At 40.6% G+C, this 18056-nt stretch overlaps 2 protein-coding genes across 4 annotated transcripts in view; one reads left to right on the top strand and one right to left on the bottom strand.

Annotated features, from left to right (window-relative positions):
* The window catches only part of LOC103657720 (protein phosphatase 1 regulatory subunit 12B), an 85523-nt gene extending 78304 nt beyond the window's left edge, over positions 1-7219 (bottom strand). For both annotated transcript variants that reach the window (XM_040636463.1, XM_008685127.2), the window contains exon 1: positions 6123-7219. In XM_040636463.1, coding sequence (XP_040492397.1) covers positions 6123-6620 — 498 coding nt within the window. In that variant the 5' untranslated portion in view covers positions 6621-7219. The remainder of the gene's footprint in view (positions 1-6122) is intronic.
* Positions 7220-11018: 3799 nt separating this feature from the next.
* UBE2T (ubiquitin conjugating enzyme E2 T) lies at positions 11019-17777 on the top strand. Of its 2 annotated transcripts, none has more exons than XM_008685126.2 (7): positions 11019-11092; positions 13834-14004; positions 14523-14592; positions 16117-16222; positions 16334-16432; positions 16578-16661; positions 17410-17777. In XM_008685126.2, exons 2-7 carry the CDS (start codon positions 13896-13898, stop codon positions 17533-17535), a joined length of 594 nt encoding a protein of 197 aa, XP_008683348.1. In that variant the 5' UTR covers positions 11019-11092; positions 13834-13895; the 3' UTR covers positions 17536-17777. The 2 variants fall into 2 exon arrangements, with proteins under 2 accessions (XP_008683348.1, XP_008683347.1); XM_008685125.2 differs by having other exon boundaries at positions 11053-11105.
* The last annotated feature ends 279 nt before the right edge of the window (positions 17778-18056 follow it).

Genomic DNA, 18056 nt, shown 5'->3' with positions numbered 1-18056 from the left:
GACTTACAATCTATTATTAGGCATTCAATATTAGCAGTAAATTAACAATCTAATAAAACCTCTAACAAGGAAGATAATATAGTAAAGCATATCCGAATGATGACATACTATTCAAACGTCAAAAACTTTACTTTCAAAGCATATTTAATGATATAAGAAAACAATTACAAGGAAAGTTAAGTGAAAAAATCAGGAGACAGTATATGATACCAACTTTGTAAATATGCTCTTATACACATATATATCAACTCAATATAATGTTAAAAAAAACCTGAAAAGAATATACTAAAATGTTAGTAGTATATATCTCTGAGTAGCCTGATTTTAAATTACTTTCAACTTTTCTTTATAATTTCATTTTCTAATTTTTTTTCTTTTTTTTTTTTAGAATGAGAGGCAATTTAGTCCAGTAAGAGACAATATAAAGTTAAGAACGTGGACTCCCCAGTCAGACTGCCTGGGCTTAAGTAAATTCTAGCTCTGCCATTTATTATCTGTGTGACCTTGGGCGGTGTCTCAGTTTCCCTATCTCTATAAAATCCAGACAAAAATAAAAGTACCTTACTCATTAGTTGTTTTGAGTATTACACACAATATATTAAAAGAACTTAGAAGAGTCCTTGGCTCAGAGTAAATACCACATAAGTGAGAGCTACAACTACTACTGTAACTACTATGGCTGCTCTTACTACTATTCTTACTACTGTCATTAAAAACGACTTATCATGATGTAACTATCAGAATAGCTTAAATAAAATGATAATATCAAGGACTGGTAAGGATACAAAGCAACCAGAACTCATACATTGTTAGGTGGAATGCAGAATGGTAGAGCCACTTTGGAAAACAGTTTGGCAGTTTCTTTTACAGTTAACCATTCATTGGAGTGCCTGGGTGGCTCAGTCGGTTAGGCATCCGACTCAGGTCATGATCTCAGGGTCATGGGATGGAGCCCTGCCCCCGGCCGGCTCTGCGCTCAGCACAGCGTCTGCATGTCCCTCCCCCTCTGCTCCTCCCCCTGAACTCTCCCTCTCTCTCAAGTGAATAAATAAATAAAATCTTTAAGAAAATATGTTAAACACTCATCACCACAGGACTCAGTTATCCCACTGCTAGGAATGTGACCAAAGTAAAATGAAACATGTCCACACAACAACGTGTACAGAAATGTTTCTAGCAGCTTTACTCATTATTACCAAAAACTGGAAATAATCCAAATGTCCTTCAACTGGTGAATGTATAAACAAACTGTAGTATTTCCATATACTGGAATACCACCAGTGAGCTACTGACACATGCAACAAAATGGATGAATGTCAGTGCATTACAGCAAATGAAAGCAGCCAGATTCAAAGGCTTCATGCTGTATGATTCATCTATACGGCATTGTGGTTATGGGAACAGAACATAGATGAATGGCTGCCAGGGGGTGGGGGTGGGAGGAGGAGTTGGCTACACGGAGCACAAAGAAGTCTTGGAGATAATGATAATATTCTATATGTTGACTGTAGTACTGGCTACACAATTGCTTGTACTTGTCACAACTCACAGAACCCTACATGCAAAAAGGTGAATTTTTCTGTATATAAAGTATACTTTATTTTTTAAGATTTTATTTATTTGGCAGAGAGAGAGAGAGCAAGCACGAGCAGGGGGAGCTGCAGAGGGAGAGGGACAAGTAGACTCCCGGCTAAGTAGGGAGCCTGACATGCGGCTCGATCCCAGGACCCTGGGATCATGACCTGAGCCGAAGGCAGACACTTAACCAACTGAGCCACCCAGGCATCCCTATAAAGTATATTTTAATTTAAAAATACTTTAAAAATAAGCAAGCAATGACTTAATTTTAATTTACCAATAGGACCTGTCCAACCTTCTACCGTTAGCAGAATTATGCTTAAACCAAACATACTGACAGCTTGCCCACTTAAAAATATTCACAGAGAAGATTCAATCAGCCCAAATGGTAGTATACTGCTACTCTACAGGACTTTACGAATGGGCAACAAAAATTTGGCTAGGGAACAAATAAAAGTAACTTGCATCTGTACTCAAAAACAAAACAAAACAACAAAACACCCCACCATAAAAATAAGCCTATTTTTTCAAATCTGGCTTTGAGGTCCACTATGGCATGGAAACTTGGGACTAATACTAGTAAGGCAAGGAGCCAGGTGCCCAACATAGTCTGATGCATCATATCAACCAATCTGAAGAGGTAAACCACTAAAATGACTCAGGATGACTGTTCTAGATCCACAATAAGGAAGAAGCCAACAGGATTTTCTTAATCCCACATTGCCTTGGATCCCGACACTTAGCAGAATTTATCAATATACACAGGGTAACGCAAAGTCATTTCACAGGTGGAACTATAAGAGAAATAAGCAGTGAACTTGGAATAAAAGAGAAAGGGTTAAGAATACAAGTTTTAGGGGCACCTGGCTGGCTCAGTCGATAGGGCATGTGACTCTTGATCTCAGGGTTATGGGTTTGAGCCCTACGTTGGGCATAGAGATAACTTAAAAAAAAACAAACAAACTACAAAGAATACAAGTTTTATTTCACCATAACCTGTTGGCACATATACATACTATTTTGTACTGAACAGAACACATTATCATTACTAGTCTTCTTCTGTCTTACTCTGTCTCACTGGGGATATAAATTGCTCTGCTTTTCCTCCTTCCTCATCTGTTTCTGTCTCCACCTTTCTTCCAGAGAAATAGATCATTTTAATCTCCCTGAAGCTACAGGGTTAGATGGAGGCAGCTGAAGAATAACAGAAAATACTAGGAGTTGAATTCCAGTCTGGGGTGTCCCTGAGGGTCCAAACTTGGACTCTGAGACCATTACAAAACCGACCTGAGTTTCTGAGTCGAGTACAGAATCATCCTCATCTATGTGGACTGACATTAGTATCCACTACACCCAACACAGATACAAGTGCCAATAAAATATATTTTGAAGAAATATGCAAGCACTCATTCTAACAAATCCCAGAAAATCTCCTTTCTGAAAGCAAGCACTTGCCTCTTACAACAGCCCAACAATTTGGTAGATAGAGTTTTAAGAGCCTGTATGTATACCTGAGCACCCAAGATTGTAATACTAAGGATACCAAGATAGGTGATAACTATCAACCTTGCAAAATAAATAAATAAAAATAAAAGAAATTTCAAGAAGTACCACCCCATGTAGATTAATCCATACTTCATGACTTATAGTGTGTGTGTGTATATATATATATATATATATATATATATATATATATATATATATAAGTGAAACGGGAATTCCTCTGTGAGCAAACAAATGCTTTCAAGGGTTATATAATCAAGAGTAATGCCTAATTTCCATTGATAACTGTGGGATACTAAGGGCATATACAATTTATTCACCCAAGTTTAGTTAGTCTGCATCAGTTTTCAAGGCTTTCATCAGAGAAGGTCTAACCTTTGAGATATTTCTTACCTCAGTCTATTTCAAGTATTATTAATAGGCCCCCTGGAGCTTATCATTGACTCAAGCACCTCGTGGCCTAAGCAAAGGCTGCCAAGAAAGAAAGGTCTCTAAGTCAAAAGTAGCATCAAGGCACCACAACCTGAAGTGTGAATCATTTACTGTGACCTTGTGGGGGGAGGAGAAAAATCAACCACCAATATCACCTGGGGGTTTCTTCCAACACGCCAAGATGGTAATTCACAGTTGGTCAAGAGGCCATGGCCAAACAAAAGGGAGAAAGAAAGCAATTATCCTGATAATTCATATTATGCTTATATAACAGATGGATAGTTTAACTAAATAATTCAGATAATTGTACCACTCTTCATTTCACAGGACAATCAGTCACAAAGCAAGTTGTTCAGCTACTGGCAGCTCCAGTCTCACATTTTGAATATAACCTTTTATGTACCTTAAGAGTTCTTCAGAGCATGGAGAAATATACTGTCACTCCATGGAAACTGACTTGTAAAAGAGTTCCTGAGCCAATAAAGGCCCCTTGTCTTGATTCAAACAAAGAGATGGTTTCTCAACAGAAGGTTTGGCCTCAAATCTTCAAGCAGCTTAATCTTTAGCTGAATTTGTCTAGTATTGAGTATACCTATTCAGTTCAACTCATTGCCAGGCCCATAAAGAGGGACGAATGCCTACATTGTGTATGCAGGTGTTGTTGTTGTTGTTGTTGTTGTTGTTGTTGTTTTAAAACCTCGTAGCTGTCATCTCCTTCCTCTCCTATTTCAAGAGATTACTGAAGGTGAGAAGCATATGAAGTGAGAGAAGTTGTACTTCACAATCTGGGATGGTAGTTAAGATAGAAGGAAAGGCACCAAGAAAGTCAGTCTTTCAGAAGGGATCAGAAAAGTGGTTACCTTGTATAAGAAGGAGATCTACCAGAGTGACCTCAAAGCAGATGCTTTTCTCAGGGCATTATTAAAATGTGAATGGTAAGGACCAGATTCTGGTAGCAGAGTCACCTTAGAAGAAACAGAGCTACTGAGTTGCACTAAGAAAGCTGTGCTTTGATAGAATAGTGATTCAGTAAAGGAGCACGTGGACCAGAAAGCTGAATTCTATTTCTCTATCATCCATGAACCCAAGAAATGGTTCCTTCCAGAACCCAGATCTCAATCTCCTCAACATCCCAAATATATTTGAAAAATGAATATTCACCCTCTCAAAGAGTTCAGAAGCTTAAAATAATGAATATGACCCTCTTAGGTGAGCTATAAAGCTCTGGAATTTTAAGTCTGAAAAATCCATGCCTAAGAGCAACTTGTCTCCTTTCTAATCTTGCACAAGTAAGAATTTTCTGAGCTTCAGATTCCTCATCTGTAAAATGGGAATTACAACACTACTTGCCACACCTACTTCAAGAATCACTGCTGAGATTCACATAGTGGAAGACATATATAAGAATTTTTAAACAACAAAGGACTATACAAATGTTGGTTGTCACCTTAGGTGGGGCACTATTATAAGCAGGAAAAAAAAAACAGATACAAATAGGACGAACAGAAGAGAAGGTTCTTCCATCTGAAAGAGAAGGGTTGCAAACACGGTGAGGAATAATTTTAGGCTACTGGCTAATACATTCAGTGAAGTGATATGACACAAAATGGAATTATTATTTAGAAGTGGATTCTCATGCCAACACGTTCACTTTGTACACACAGCAGGTAAAGAAAAATAAGAAAGACTAGAAGTGGGTGTCCGGCTCTCAGCTCACCAAAATAACCGATGAAGTTCCGCTCGGGGAGGGAGGGTGGAGTCAGTATATATTGAACATTACTGCATAAGTAAGAATCTGTTGCGTAAGATGAGAGAAGTAAAAGTGTTATTACTAAGCACAATATTGTTAAGTTATCCACAACCCATATACTATAGCTATATATAGGGCATACGATTTCTGTAAAAAGCTTTAAGAAAAAAGAAAAGAAAAAGACTATTCCACAAGTATCAAACAAACATAAGTGATTCAGTAGGTTAGTTCTCCATAGGAAGCTCTTAGGGCAGTAATACTCCTAAGAAGACACCCATAACAATAGGGTCAGGGGTGTTCTAGGAGCCTGTAGGAGACACAAACTGTTCATGAATCTTTACAAACCAGCAAAACAATAGGTGTCGTTTCAGAAGATCTGCTTGCCTTAACCCAATATAGGGGTTTACTCTCCGAGTTATCTAAGATATTCTGTAATAGGGTCACACAAACAGAAAGCTGAATTTTCTGAAAAGGCATCAGACAAATGACATTGACTATGCTTATACGAGTGACACAGTGTACAGGCACACCAACCAGAGTGAAGATGACTAATCTATAGGGATAACACCAGGGACCAAATCATCAGTAACCATGACAACTCAAGTAGGTGGAGGGAAATACAAACACTGACCAGGCAGCGGGGTGACACTACTCCTTCAGGTAGAGACCCCGGGATCGGAAAAAGACTTGATGAGTGGAGGAAGCCTTACGAGAATGAAACCGACTAGCCCCAAAGGACCAGTGTCCGTGCAGAAGGGCTCGGTGGTGACACTAACACTCCCCATGGGAGGCCCGCAGGGGTCACAGGCTCATCTGTAGGAGACGTCTTGGACGCCTAGAAGACCGAAAAGGGAGTTACCTGGTGCAGGGCTGTCAAGCCGTCCACGTTGACCGTGTTGATGTCGGCACCTCTGGCCAGAAGCTTTTTCACCTCGTCGGTGTCCCCGCTAGAGCAAGCGGCCAGGAAAACAGCACCGTCCTCGAAACGGACCCTGGGGCTCCCGCGCCGAGTCTGCGGCTGCCGCCCCGCGCCTCGTCGCTCGGCGGGTTCCTGCTCTGTCAGCGAGCCCCGCCAGCGCCGAAGCTGCTCAGCCCGCCGCATTCGCGCGGACTCTGCCCGCTTCCCGCCCAAGTGCTCCAGCTCCGCCATTGCTCCCGCCTCAGCAGCTGCTGCTGAAACTACCACCACTGGATCGCTATTGCTGCCCCAGTTGCCGCTGCAGCTTCCCTCAGAGCGCTTCAGCCGGGAGCAGAAGGCGGAGACCCCCGCACCGCCATCTTTACTCCTCCCGCCAGTAGCACCGCCCGCACGATCCCTCGGCTTCAACACGCAGGCGCTGCCCGTGCCTCGATTCATCACGGGACTTGTAGTGAGAGACGGGCCCTAAGGGCAGACCACGGCCTTGAGGGAACTACAAATCCCTGGATGCATCAGGGAAGAGGCGAGGACCGACCGCTCCCTACTTCGCCGCGGGACCCAGAGGGTCACCTTTGCCCTAAAGCTGGAACTGTGTCCCGGACCGGCGTCAGCCTCTTTGAGCATTTCGGGAGTTGTAGTTTGTTCCCGTTGTGACCGCTGCCTAATCTTGGCTCCCTAATTATCACATCAGTCCTCTGAAGTGGAAAAGAGGCAGTAATTATCCCTATTTTCTATTGGGGAAAATTAGACATAAAGTACTCGAAAAACTCATATCTATGCCCTGGTTCTAAATGTAAATTTTATTTACATCACAGCGTATAATACGTTACCCTGTATTAATCACAGTAAATGTAAAGGTGCGTGGGGAGGAGGAACATGGATACATATACAGTGTCTCATATTATACATAAATTCTTTCAACGAGACACTTATATTTTAGGTTCTAAAAAGATCCAGAAAAGGATGCATTCAACGATAGTGGAAAGAATATAAAAGCTTTCAATTCAAATTGAATTAACATCCCTGAACAAGTTGCTTGATTTCCCCGAGCCTGTTTCCTGATAATAAAGTGGGAATGGTAATACCTCACAGAATAGTCCTGTGGATTAAATAATACATTCAAGACTACCTAGTACTATACTTGGCACATATCAGCTCACTACTATACTAATTAAATACTAATTTCCCTTCTTACTCCCTCCTTCTTCTCTACCCCTTTTGTGGATCTTAAATTCTTAGGAGACACAGTGGATGCCTTGTCTTTTGTGATTTTCCCCAAAAATTACAAAAAGACAACAATGGGGCATACTAAACTTCTAAGGCAGCAAGCAGGACATTTTCATATTTACAGTGAGCTTGGTTATGAAACCTGTATGATTGATTTAATACCTATACCCCACCAGGGCCTTAGCCCTGGACAAATATAATTAAATGTGCTGTCCATAGTGAAAGAGAACATATACAATTATTAGTTTCTGTAAGTTTTCAAAGTCTTCCGTATGTTTAAAATTTTTTATTAAAAATTATTACAAAACTGATTAGGACATTGTGAAGGGAAACTTTATCATATTCCATTGTGAACATTTGTGGGTGCCTCAACTTCCCCTGAGATGAACTGAGAATTAAATGAAAAATGACATGCAAAGTGTTATGTTTAAGAATACCATGTCTGTCCACAATATGCTTTAATCAGATATTCTTAAATACTTTACAAATACTAATTTTCTTACTACAGAGTCTTTGTGAATAGTGAATAACAATGTGCAATGAAATAATCAAGATGTGGGGGCACTGGACGCCTGGGTGGCTCAGTCGGTTCAGCGTCTGCCTTTAGCTCAGGTCATGATCCTGGGTACCTGGGATTGAGTCCCGCATCGGGCTCCTTGCTCCACGGGAAGCCTGCTTCTCCCTCTGCCTTCCGTTCCCCCGGCTTGTGTTCTCTCTCTCTCTTTCTCTGACAAATAAATAAAATCTTAAAAAAAAAAAAAAAAAGATAAGCGGGCACCTAGGTGGCTCAGTCGGTTAAGTGACTGCCTTCAGCTCAGGTCATGATTCAGGGGTCTTGGGATGGAGACCCACTTTGGGTTCCCTGCTCAGTGAGGAGTCTGCTTCTCCCTTTCCCCTCCCTTTGCCCTTCCCCCTGTTCGTGCACTCTCTCTGAAATAAATAAAATCTTCTTTAAAAAATAAAGATTTTGTTTATTTGACAGAGAGAGCGAGCAAAAGAGCACAAGCAGGGGGAAAGGCAGAGGGAAAGGGAAAAGCAGGCTCTCCGCTTGATCCCAGGACCCTGGGATCATGACCTGAGCTGAAGGCAGACGCTTAACTGTCTGAGCTACCCAGGCGCCCCAACATAATGGTTTTGTAATAAGAATTTTTAACTGGGGTAAAATTTTCAGGGATCAATAATATTACATTTCTTTTGGCTATATTATTTTCACATTCAGAATCGGGGAAGAAGAACTATCTGGCTCCAGCTGTATAAATAAGCTAAAATTGCCCAAGTCCAAGTTAAATCCTTCTATTCTTAAGAGGTGAATTTACATTTCAACAGGAAGAATTCAATCTCAATACTAGGAAGTTCCAGGAAATACTGCCTTACTATATTTATTTTATTTGCTTCCGTTCCCCCCTTAGATTGTTAGAGTATATAATACCCTCTTTGGAGATTGTCCTAAGTTCCTTGGGTAATTTAACTGCATCCCTACCTGGAAGGAGAGGAATGTATCTTCAGCCGCATGATTACAAAAAGCAGTAATAATTATTATAATCTAATTAATTTAACTGGCTCAACCAAAAAAAAGTCATGCCACAAAAAAATAAAACAAAATTAATCTGCGTATAATGGCTCAAAAAGTTTTTCAAAATTAAAATCACGGAAGTTTTTTTCTGAAACATCTTCTGCCAACCAGGACGTTCTGAGAATAAACTTATATAATCAGCCCATTAAACAAACATAATAGTTTAGATTTACTAAACAAATACTGTATGCGAAATAAAATCTTTTATACTCAAGTGAGTAAATTCTGGCAAATAATCCTGCGCATAAATAAAATATAATTTTTGTGCTTTTAAATGTACTAAGTGAGCTGGCTATGATGCATCTATATTCTTTTGTGAAGAAACTTTTGTTAAATAATTTCCCACACATACACTTAAAAAATAAATCACAGTATTAGAATCCTCCCTTTTTAAAAGCAATGACACCTGTACCCAGGTAACAAAACATTTTCAGCCTGGCCTCTATTCTCATCAGTTAACATACCTCCCTCTAGTGGACAAATGGAAACTGTACATTTAGTCTGTAGAGTTCTTTTTACCTTTTTTCTTTTGTTCAATCCTTTTCAGTTTAGTTGTCAAAATTATCGGTATTTCCTTGTTTTATAATACCATCTCTCCTTTCCACCAGACTCAACATAGTTCCTGCTTTTTCTAAGAGACATTTTAAAGACTCATTTCTCAGAGAACCACCCAAGGAAGTGATCAGTTTCAGTTCTGAAGACAGAACTGTAATTGAAATACAATTACATTTGGGGTAGGAAGAAAATAAAGAAGACATTGAAGGAATTAAAACAAAATATCGGTAGTAAAATAAGCAGCCAACTCCAGATTTATGACAGAAAACACTTCACTACAGTGAGTAAATACTAACAATAAATGCAAAACCCCAGCAACTACCTGGAAATTAGACTGGGCAGTCCCAGGATTCCTTATGTTTGTAATTCATAAGCTACTTCAGTTGATTCATTCTTTCAATCAATGTGAGGATCCCAAGGGTAGAATCATAGAGTACTAGGGAATGTGTGGATCTCTGGGGGAGAGGTAACATGCATGCAGTGGGCTCGGGGAAACACTGCTACTTAACACCGATTTTAACTAAATGCAGAAATCACTGCAGTGGCCAGAATTACGTTGGTTTGCAAGTTTAGAATGACTGGCCATTATTCCTATGCCACCACTCTTCCAAAACCACACAATGAGCTGAAAGCAGTGAGATGTGGGCTTGGGGTGGGGTGGGGTGGTGTGTGTGTGTGTGTGTGTGTGTGTGTGTGTGTGTGGTGTTGTTTTTCCACCCACAGTATTCCCAAAGGCTAGTCAGGTTCCAGCCATGTCCTTTAGATTCAGGTCAGGTCCCAGCCACCCATGAACGCTCTTGGAGCCGAGGAACTTTTGAGAAGTCAAGGCTGGCTTGACCATAAACGGGTACTTCCTTGGTCAGGTAGTACCACACTTTTAGAGTTGGAAGAGGGCCTCAAAGCCACGTATTCTAAACTTCTACCCAATACAGGGATCCCCTTTGCATCCCTAATTAACTTCCACTTGAACACTTCCAGTGATGAAGGAATTCACTACGTCCCAAGTTCACCTGTTCTGTTCTTCGGGGGTCTCATTGCTAGAATGCTTTATTGGGCTAAATTTTGCATCCCTTTAACTTTCATACATTGATCTTCGATGTGTCCCCTGACGCGGTAAAAATTTCCATTAAATGAAGAGACGTACCACGCAGTCCCTACTCCAGTTCAAATATTTCCAGTTCTCTTCGTTGTTCCTCCTATGAAAGATTTCCAGCTCCTTCCCTGCTCTGACAAAGAGAGCTGACCTCGTAACTGAACTTGCCACCGCACGGGCCACACCAACTGATGCATCCGGTCCGAGCCGGCGAACATCCCGGCCCTGATCCACACCTCCGCGCACGAGCAGGAGTGACTGCGTCCGACGCGCGCTCTGATTTGAAAGCGGCGAGAGCGGAAGCCAGGCTCAGAGCGCTGTCCAATTAGGGGCTGCGCTCCTCTCCCGGGCATTGCCGCGGGCCAATCGCAAGCCCCTCGTGGCGGGAGGCGGAGCGACGCCAACCGTCTGGGCGTGCGCTGGCGTGGGCAGCAGCTGGTCCGGGCGGTGCTACGCTGTGAGGTGAGTACCACAGGTAAGAGGGGTGATTTCTGATTCTCCAGCGGAGAGAACGCGTCCCGGCCGTGGTCCCTGTGTATCTTGGGGACCAGAGGTCCTGTTTGTGCCTAATGTCGGAGTTTCCTGTCTTCGGAAGGAGAAGCTGGGAGAAGCGGCTGCTGAGCGGAGGCTCTGCTGGAATCTACGCAGCCCGTCGGTGGTCAGAGCTGCCCGAGCCGCCCCTGCCCCGCAGGGAGAAGTGTGCCCCACGTTTCCAACACTAGTTATTCTGACTTACTACTGTATACTGTAGGCATTGTTGGTTTAAAAAGGAAGAAAAGATTATGGCGACTATACCCGCCCTCAAGGGATTTTTGTCCCATGAGAAGAAGCGGTCAGAGATGAATAATAACTCCCGATGCAAGTTGGTGTGGAAGCACAGAGAGGGTGACGATGGAAAGGCGTGAAGGATTGGGATGCTTTACTAGAGAAGGACAAGAAGTGATCGTTTAATGTGTACTGTCTGCAGATGGGAAAGAGAATGAAACCCTTAATGGGCAGCAAAAAGGAGTCGGTGTGGCTGAAGCATAAGTTTGTGGGGAGTAGTTATTGGATATGAAGTTGGGGTTTGATTGTAAAGAACCTTTGAGCCCAGAAAATGCGCAGTAATTGATAGCTTTTGAGCCAAGGAGTGTCATATACCAATTCGTGTTAATATAGTGAGATTGGGGTCTGGTTGCCTCCATTAGAGAAATTGTCTTGCTTATTCTCATCCTATTCTAATCCCTTTACCCTGCCTTTCCCCCTGGGTTCTCATTTTATATAAAGGTATGCTCTGTTTCTTGTGGATTCTTGTGTTATTGTGGTCGCTTTCTCAGTATCTGCTTACTGAGAAAAGTAGTAAAGATCTGTGTATAAAACGCAAGGTAACTTATCCAATGAAATACCTGTTTCCAAAAGATGATGGTCTTATGGGTGCGTCTAAGGAAATTTGGAAGTACTTTAAAAAATAATTTATATGAAAGACCGTTGTAATGTAATTCTGTCTAACAGTTTAATTCACCTGTAGTATTATAAATCTCATTTAAATATTTCTGGAAGAGTTTGTGAATTGTGGAGGAGCAGCAAGCCTGGAGATTAGAAAAGGAAGATCCAAAGGACCATTTTGTCTGCAGCACAGTTCAAGAGACTGTCTTTACCTAGCCAATACACAAATTTAGTCTCCTTTAAACATCCGTATGGTGGAGGTAGATGGCCTCGATATAAGTGTATGATTATCATAACAACCGTCCAATAACTACAGTTTGTGCCCACCAGGTAATCTTCTGATTATAATTAGTTTTCCAAGTAGAAATAGCTTAAGGAGGGAATGTATGGGATTAAATTAAAAATTTTATCATAGTCGTACAAATTAATAAATTGACCTTTTAATGTAAATTAAGCCTTTGTGAGTGAGCCTGGAATAAATTAGTACATCTAAACCCTACTGAATCTAGGTTTACTGCCAAATTGAGTATTCAGTTTACAAAACAGAACCAGACCCTGAGATGTATATATGTGTGGACTTTTATGAGGTGACTCTAAAACTCATATGGAAGAGCAGAGGATCAAGAATAACGAAGACATGCCTGAAGAAAAAGAACAAGGCGGAGGAACTCAACTTACTATATATCAAGTCTTATTAATAAGCTACAGTAATTAAAACAGTGAGGTATTGGCTCAAAGATAATCCAATTGACCAGTGGAACAAATTGAAGAGTCCCAAAACAGATCCACACCTGTATGCAAATTTAGTTTATGACCCTATCAGTGGGGAAAGGATGGACTTTCCAATAAAAAGGACTAGGACAATTGGTTATTCATATGGAGGAAAAGATCCAAAAGTGGACCTCTACCTCACACTATACACAAAAATCAGTTCCTACTGGATTAAAGGCTTAAATGTGAAAGCAAGATTGTAAAACATTTAGGAGATATAGACAAATATCTAAGTTTAGGAAAAAAGAAAAATTTAATACATAAAAGTGTAACTGTACAGGAAAAGATTTTAAAATTGATTACGTTAAAGTTAATAGTTGTGTGTCTGTTAAAAGACATGAAAAAAGACATGCCACAAACTGGAAGATATTGCATGTAACTCATATCAAAAAGATTAGTATCCTTTGAGTGGCAGCTAAAGGGGAACTAGAGTTAGGAAGGGTGCTGAGTGTGTGTAGGTGCGGGTGTTTGTTTTAGATGAGAGAGATTTTGAGCATATTTGAATGTTGATGGGAAAAAGATTGGAAATACTGAAGAATTGGGAGGATGTGGAATCCAGAATACTTGGAGAAAACCTCAGACATTTAAGCATTCACTAACAAATATCTCAGAGTGACACTATCTCCATCATATTCATTCCTTGCTGTCCTCACAAAGCATATATAGACTTCCTCCCACAGCTAGTATTTGTCAAGCCTTTTCTAGGCCAGGTATACTGAGGATGCAGTGGGGAGCAAAATTAGACCCAGGCTCTACCCTTATGAGTTTATAATTTGTCAGCGGAAACAGACATTAATTGAAAACTTGTAGTGTTTTTGTTGTTTGTAGAACATTTATTTTTAAACTGTGCTTGAATAGATAACAGGAAGGAAATGGAAAAAACTCCCAATTCCTTTCTCAGAGTAGGGATTAATATGAAGAGTTTGTTTTTCACTAAACTGAAGCCATGTGCTAAAAACTCAAGTCGCTATTGCTGACTATTTCAAGGTTGCCCCTTTTCTCCCTAGTGAATCCCAGCCAGCTTCTAGTGTGGTGCAGTGAACGTGGGTGGTTCCTTCTACTTGGGACCATGCAGAGAGCTTCACGTCTGAAGAGAGAGCTGAACTTGTTAGCCACAGAGCCACCCCCAGGCATCACTTGCTGGCAAGATAAGGACAAAATGGATGTTCTGCAAGCTCGTAGGTATCATGTCATGCCTATGACGATCCTATTAAAGATTGTGCTGAAATCTGAACATTTGTATTTTCTAAAGTAGAGAACAATGGCAAGGTCAAAGTACCTTACCATCTTTCTAAACCTAATTTGTTTACATGTATAAAAGGTTTGCTTGACATTTCTTCTTTGGCCTTTTATTACACCTTTTGCTGATTTATAGCCAGGATTTGGGCATTAGCTCTGAAGCAGTGTTTAGACCAAAGATCACCATCTCAAATATCTGTGAGGCCAGACAGGAAACATAATTAGAATACTGCAGTACAGACAAAACAAATCTGCAGCTTATATTTGATCTGTGGTCAGTATTTGTTTGACACCATCAACTTTTTGGGTACATTGCTGCATTGCATGAGAAGCTTGTTAAAGCCCTAAGAGAGAATTACTGTCCTAGACCCAACTTTTCTTTAGGACCATAGACTTTATTAGGAGTAGTCATTCAAATCATCTGATTACCTCTTAATTTCCTTTTTTTTCTTTTAAGAAATATTAGGTGTGGCTGACACACCTTATGAAAAAGGTGTTTTCAAGCTGGAAGTTACCATTCCTGAGAGGTTAGTGTGAATTAGATTTTTTTTTTTTTTTTGAGAGAGAGAGAGAGCACATGAGGAGTGGGGTAAGGGCAGAGAGAGAGAATCTTAAGCAGGCTCCATGCCCAGTGCGGGGCTTAATCTCACGACCCTGAGATCATGACCTGAGCCAAAATCAAGAGTTGGACACTTAACTGACTGAGCCACCCAGGCGCCCAGTGTGAATTAGATTCTAAACTTGCAAGGTAAAGTACGGTTATTGGAAGATAGAGTAATGTAGTAGAGTATTAAATGTAGGAGTTAAAGGTCCTAGGTTTTAATCCTACTCTTATCATGATGTAATGTGACCTTGGGCAAGTTATTTCCTCTCTCTGGAGTTCGAATTCCTTCTCTAAAAATGGGCTAGATCACATCTGAGGCCTCTCTTTTCTTCATTGTGCTAAAATATGCATAACATAAAATTGATCATTTAAACCGTTTTTAAGTGTTTGGTTCAGTGGCATTAAGTGTATTCATGCTGTTACACACCTATCACCATCATCCATCTCCAAAACTTTTTCATTTTCCCAGACTGAAACTCCATACCCATTCAGCAGTAACTTGCCAGCTCCTCCTCCCCCCAGCACCTGGCAACCACCATTCTACTTTCTGTCTTTATGTTGAGGCCCCTCCTACTTCAGGTCTCCTTTAAGGTTCTCATCAGGTGAGTTGTAGTTGTAGTTTTGTGCAGAATGGGGAAGGGAAGAAATGAATGTCTAACTGTTGATATGTAGATGTCTTTTCACTAGATCAGATCCTGGCCAAACTTGTTAAAGTCCTGAGAGAAGTAGCTTGATAATCATGTGATGTATCTGTTCTGAAAATAGGCTGGGAATTTCCCAAGGTTTGTGTCTCACTAAAAAGGCATAATAACCAAATGTAGTGGGGGCATCTGCGTGGCTCAGTTAGTTAAGTGTCTGACCCTTGATTTTGGCTTGGGTCATGATCCCAGGGTTGTGGGATTGAACCCTGTGTTGGGCTCTGTGGTCAGTGGGGAGTCTGCTTGAGATTCTCCCTATCCCTCTACCCCTCCCCCACACATGTGCACGCCCGCTCTCATGTGCTCACTCTCAAGTAAGTAAATCTTTAAAAAAAACATGCAATGTATAAATCTTAATTTGATCCTGTTTTTCAAAAACCTGGCTATAAAAAAAAAAACTGAGGATATCTGAATAGTAGATGATACTAGGAATACATTTTTAATTTTTTCATAGGTATACTGATAGTATTGCAGTTATATAGGAGAATGACCTTATTCTTGGGAGATACGTGCTTAAGTATTTACAGGATAAAGTGGTTTGATCTAGGTGGTGGGTACATGAGTGTTTTTAATGCTATTATTTCAACTTTTCTGTTGTTTGTAAGTTTTCATAATAAAAATTTGAGGAGAGAAAAGGTTTGCCTCTCAAAGGCTGTCTTCCTGATTAGTCACCAGGAAGGTGTTTATAATATATGTTTATAATGAAACATACTTCAATAAAAATTCTCTATTGTTCTGTGCTTTCAAAGGTACCCCTTTGAACCTCCTCAGATCCGATTTCTGACTCCCATCTATCATCCAAACATTGATTCTGCTGGAAGGATTTGTTTAGATGTTCTCAAATTGCCACCAAAAGTGAGTGGTGGGTAAAGGGTGGACACAGCATTGTGTGGTTCTCATCTATAAAACTTGAATTAGAGTATCACATTCTTAGTAATACAAAAGCAGCTGCCTATCTGTGTATAGGGTGCCTGGAGACCATCCCTCAACATTGCAACTGTACTGACTTCTATTCAGCTGCTCATGTCCGAACCCAACCCTGATGACCCACTCGTGGCCGACATAGTAAGTATCCTCATTGCCTCTGCAGCACATGTCCTACTTTCTTCATACCTCTCACTTCTCATGTATGAGGATAGCTGTGGCAGCTGCAACTTAACCGCTACAAATCATTCTTCTCTCCATTGACTCTTCTATGATTTTGTCGCAGTCTTCCGAATTTAAATATAACAAGCCAGTCTTCCTCAAGAATGCCAGGCAGTGGACAGAGAAGCATGCAAAACAGAAACAGAAGGTATGATGATTGTGCAGTTCTGATTTTACTACTATTGTCAATCCATTAAAAGTGTATTTATCTGTAAATGCATAAATGGTTATCAACTTTGCCAAATTTGTACTGTACTCCAGAGCAGCTAATTGATCTTTTTCTCCTATTATTACAACTTTCTAACTAGTTACTCAACAAAATAGCCTGGTAGCTCAACCAACAGTACATTTTTCCTAACGGTTGTCATCTTTGACAACACTAGAGGGCAGGCAGCATCTGCTTAATTTTTTTTTATATTCTTGGGGGTAACAGGATAGAAGAGAGGTGACTCCGATTCTTTTTTGGAAGTTTTCTTTTTTAGCACTGAGAAGGGACTACTGCAAGAATCAGGAAGGAGTGAGAGAGGTATAGGAGAGAGGGGGAAATTAACATTTCTTATGGGACCTTTCATAGAAGGGAGAAGGAAAATTTCCCCAATTTAAGTTGATAGAGCTTCCTCAATTAACAATACAAATTGTAGGAACACAAAGACTTGCATATTCTGGTTCTTGCTGAGTTGTAACATCCTTCAGATTGAGTTAAGTAGCAGTTACTTGTGAAAAGAAATAAAAATTTAAAAAGATACTGAAGACTGAGGAGGATGCTTTGGAAGGGAATATCATATATGAGAGGCAACAAAGAAGTACTTGGAAAGAATATTACAGTAGCACTTCGTTGTTCTCCATCCTGGCTCCTAGTGTGAACCTTACATGTTACCGTGTCTGCTGCTCCTTAGGCTGATGAGGAAGAGATGCTTGACGCTCGGCCAGAGGCTGGTGACTCAGAAGTGTGCAGCACGACGCAGAAAAGGAAAGCCAGGCAGCTGGGAGGCATAGAAAAGAAATTTCGCCCTGATGCTTAGGGGTTTGTCTTGGTCGTAGTTAATATATTCTTTGTTAAGTTGGTCTAATTTGCCTACCTCTCCTCGATGTTTTTCTCTCTATTTGATGACATTATCATCTTTCGTGTCCTGTAACACAGACCTTGTGTATTTATGTGTTTTGCTTCACACTGATTCTCTGAGGCTCGTTTGTTTTATTTAGCTTGTACATACGTAGTTTGAAACCTTTTAAACCTGAAAAATAAATAACCACTTAATGTCGAGTGTGTGTTTATCCTGAATGTGTGTCTGGGAGCAAACTGTCCAGAAAGCTATATAATAAGAATGTTAAAATATTTGGAATTGTTGTCTTTATTTTGCCAACTTACCAACATCACTAGGGATGGTCAATGTTTGACGTAGATGTAAAATCGCTGTTGGAAACAATTCAGTTACCACCAGGCCTTCAAGGACTCTAGGTTTTCAGAAGTCTTAACAGAATGTGGGAATAAGGTAATGGACCCTTTTGTTCCTTTTTTTGCAGTTTTCACTTTTTGTGATTT

This window comes from Ursus maritimus, unplaced genomic scaffold (genome assembly GCF_017311325.1).
Source record: "Ursus maritimus isolate PB19 unplaced genomic scaffold, ASM1731132v1 scaffold_2, whole genome shotgun sequence".
NCBI lineage: Eukaryota > Metazoa > Chordata > Mammalia > Carnivora > Ursidae > Ursus > Ursus maritimus.
The sequence above is the reverse complement of the archived record's forward strand: the minus strand, read 5'-3'. Positions and strand labels throughout refer to the sequence as shown.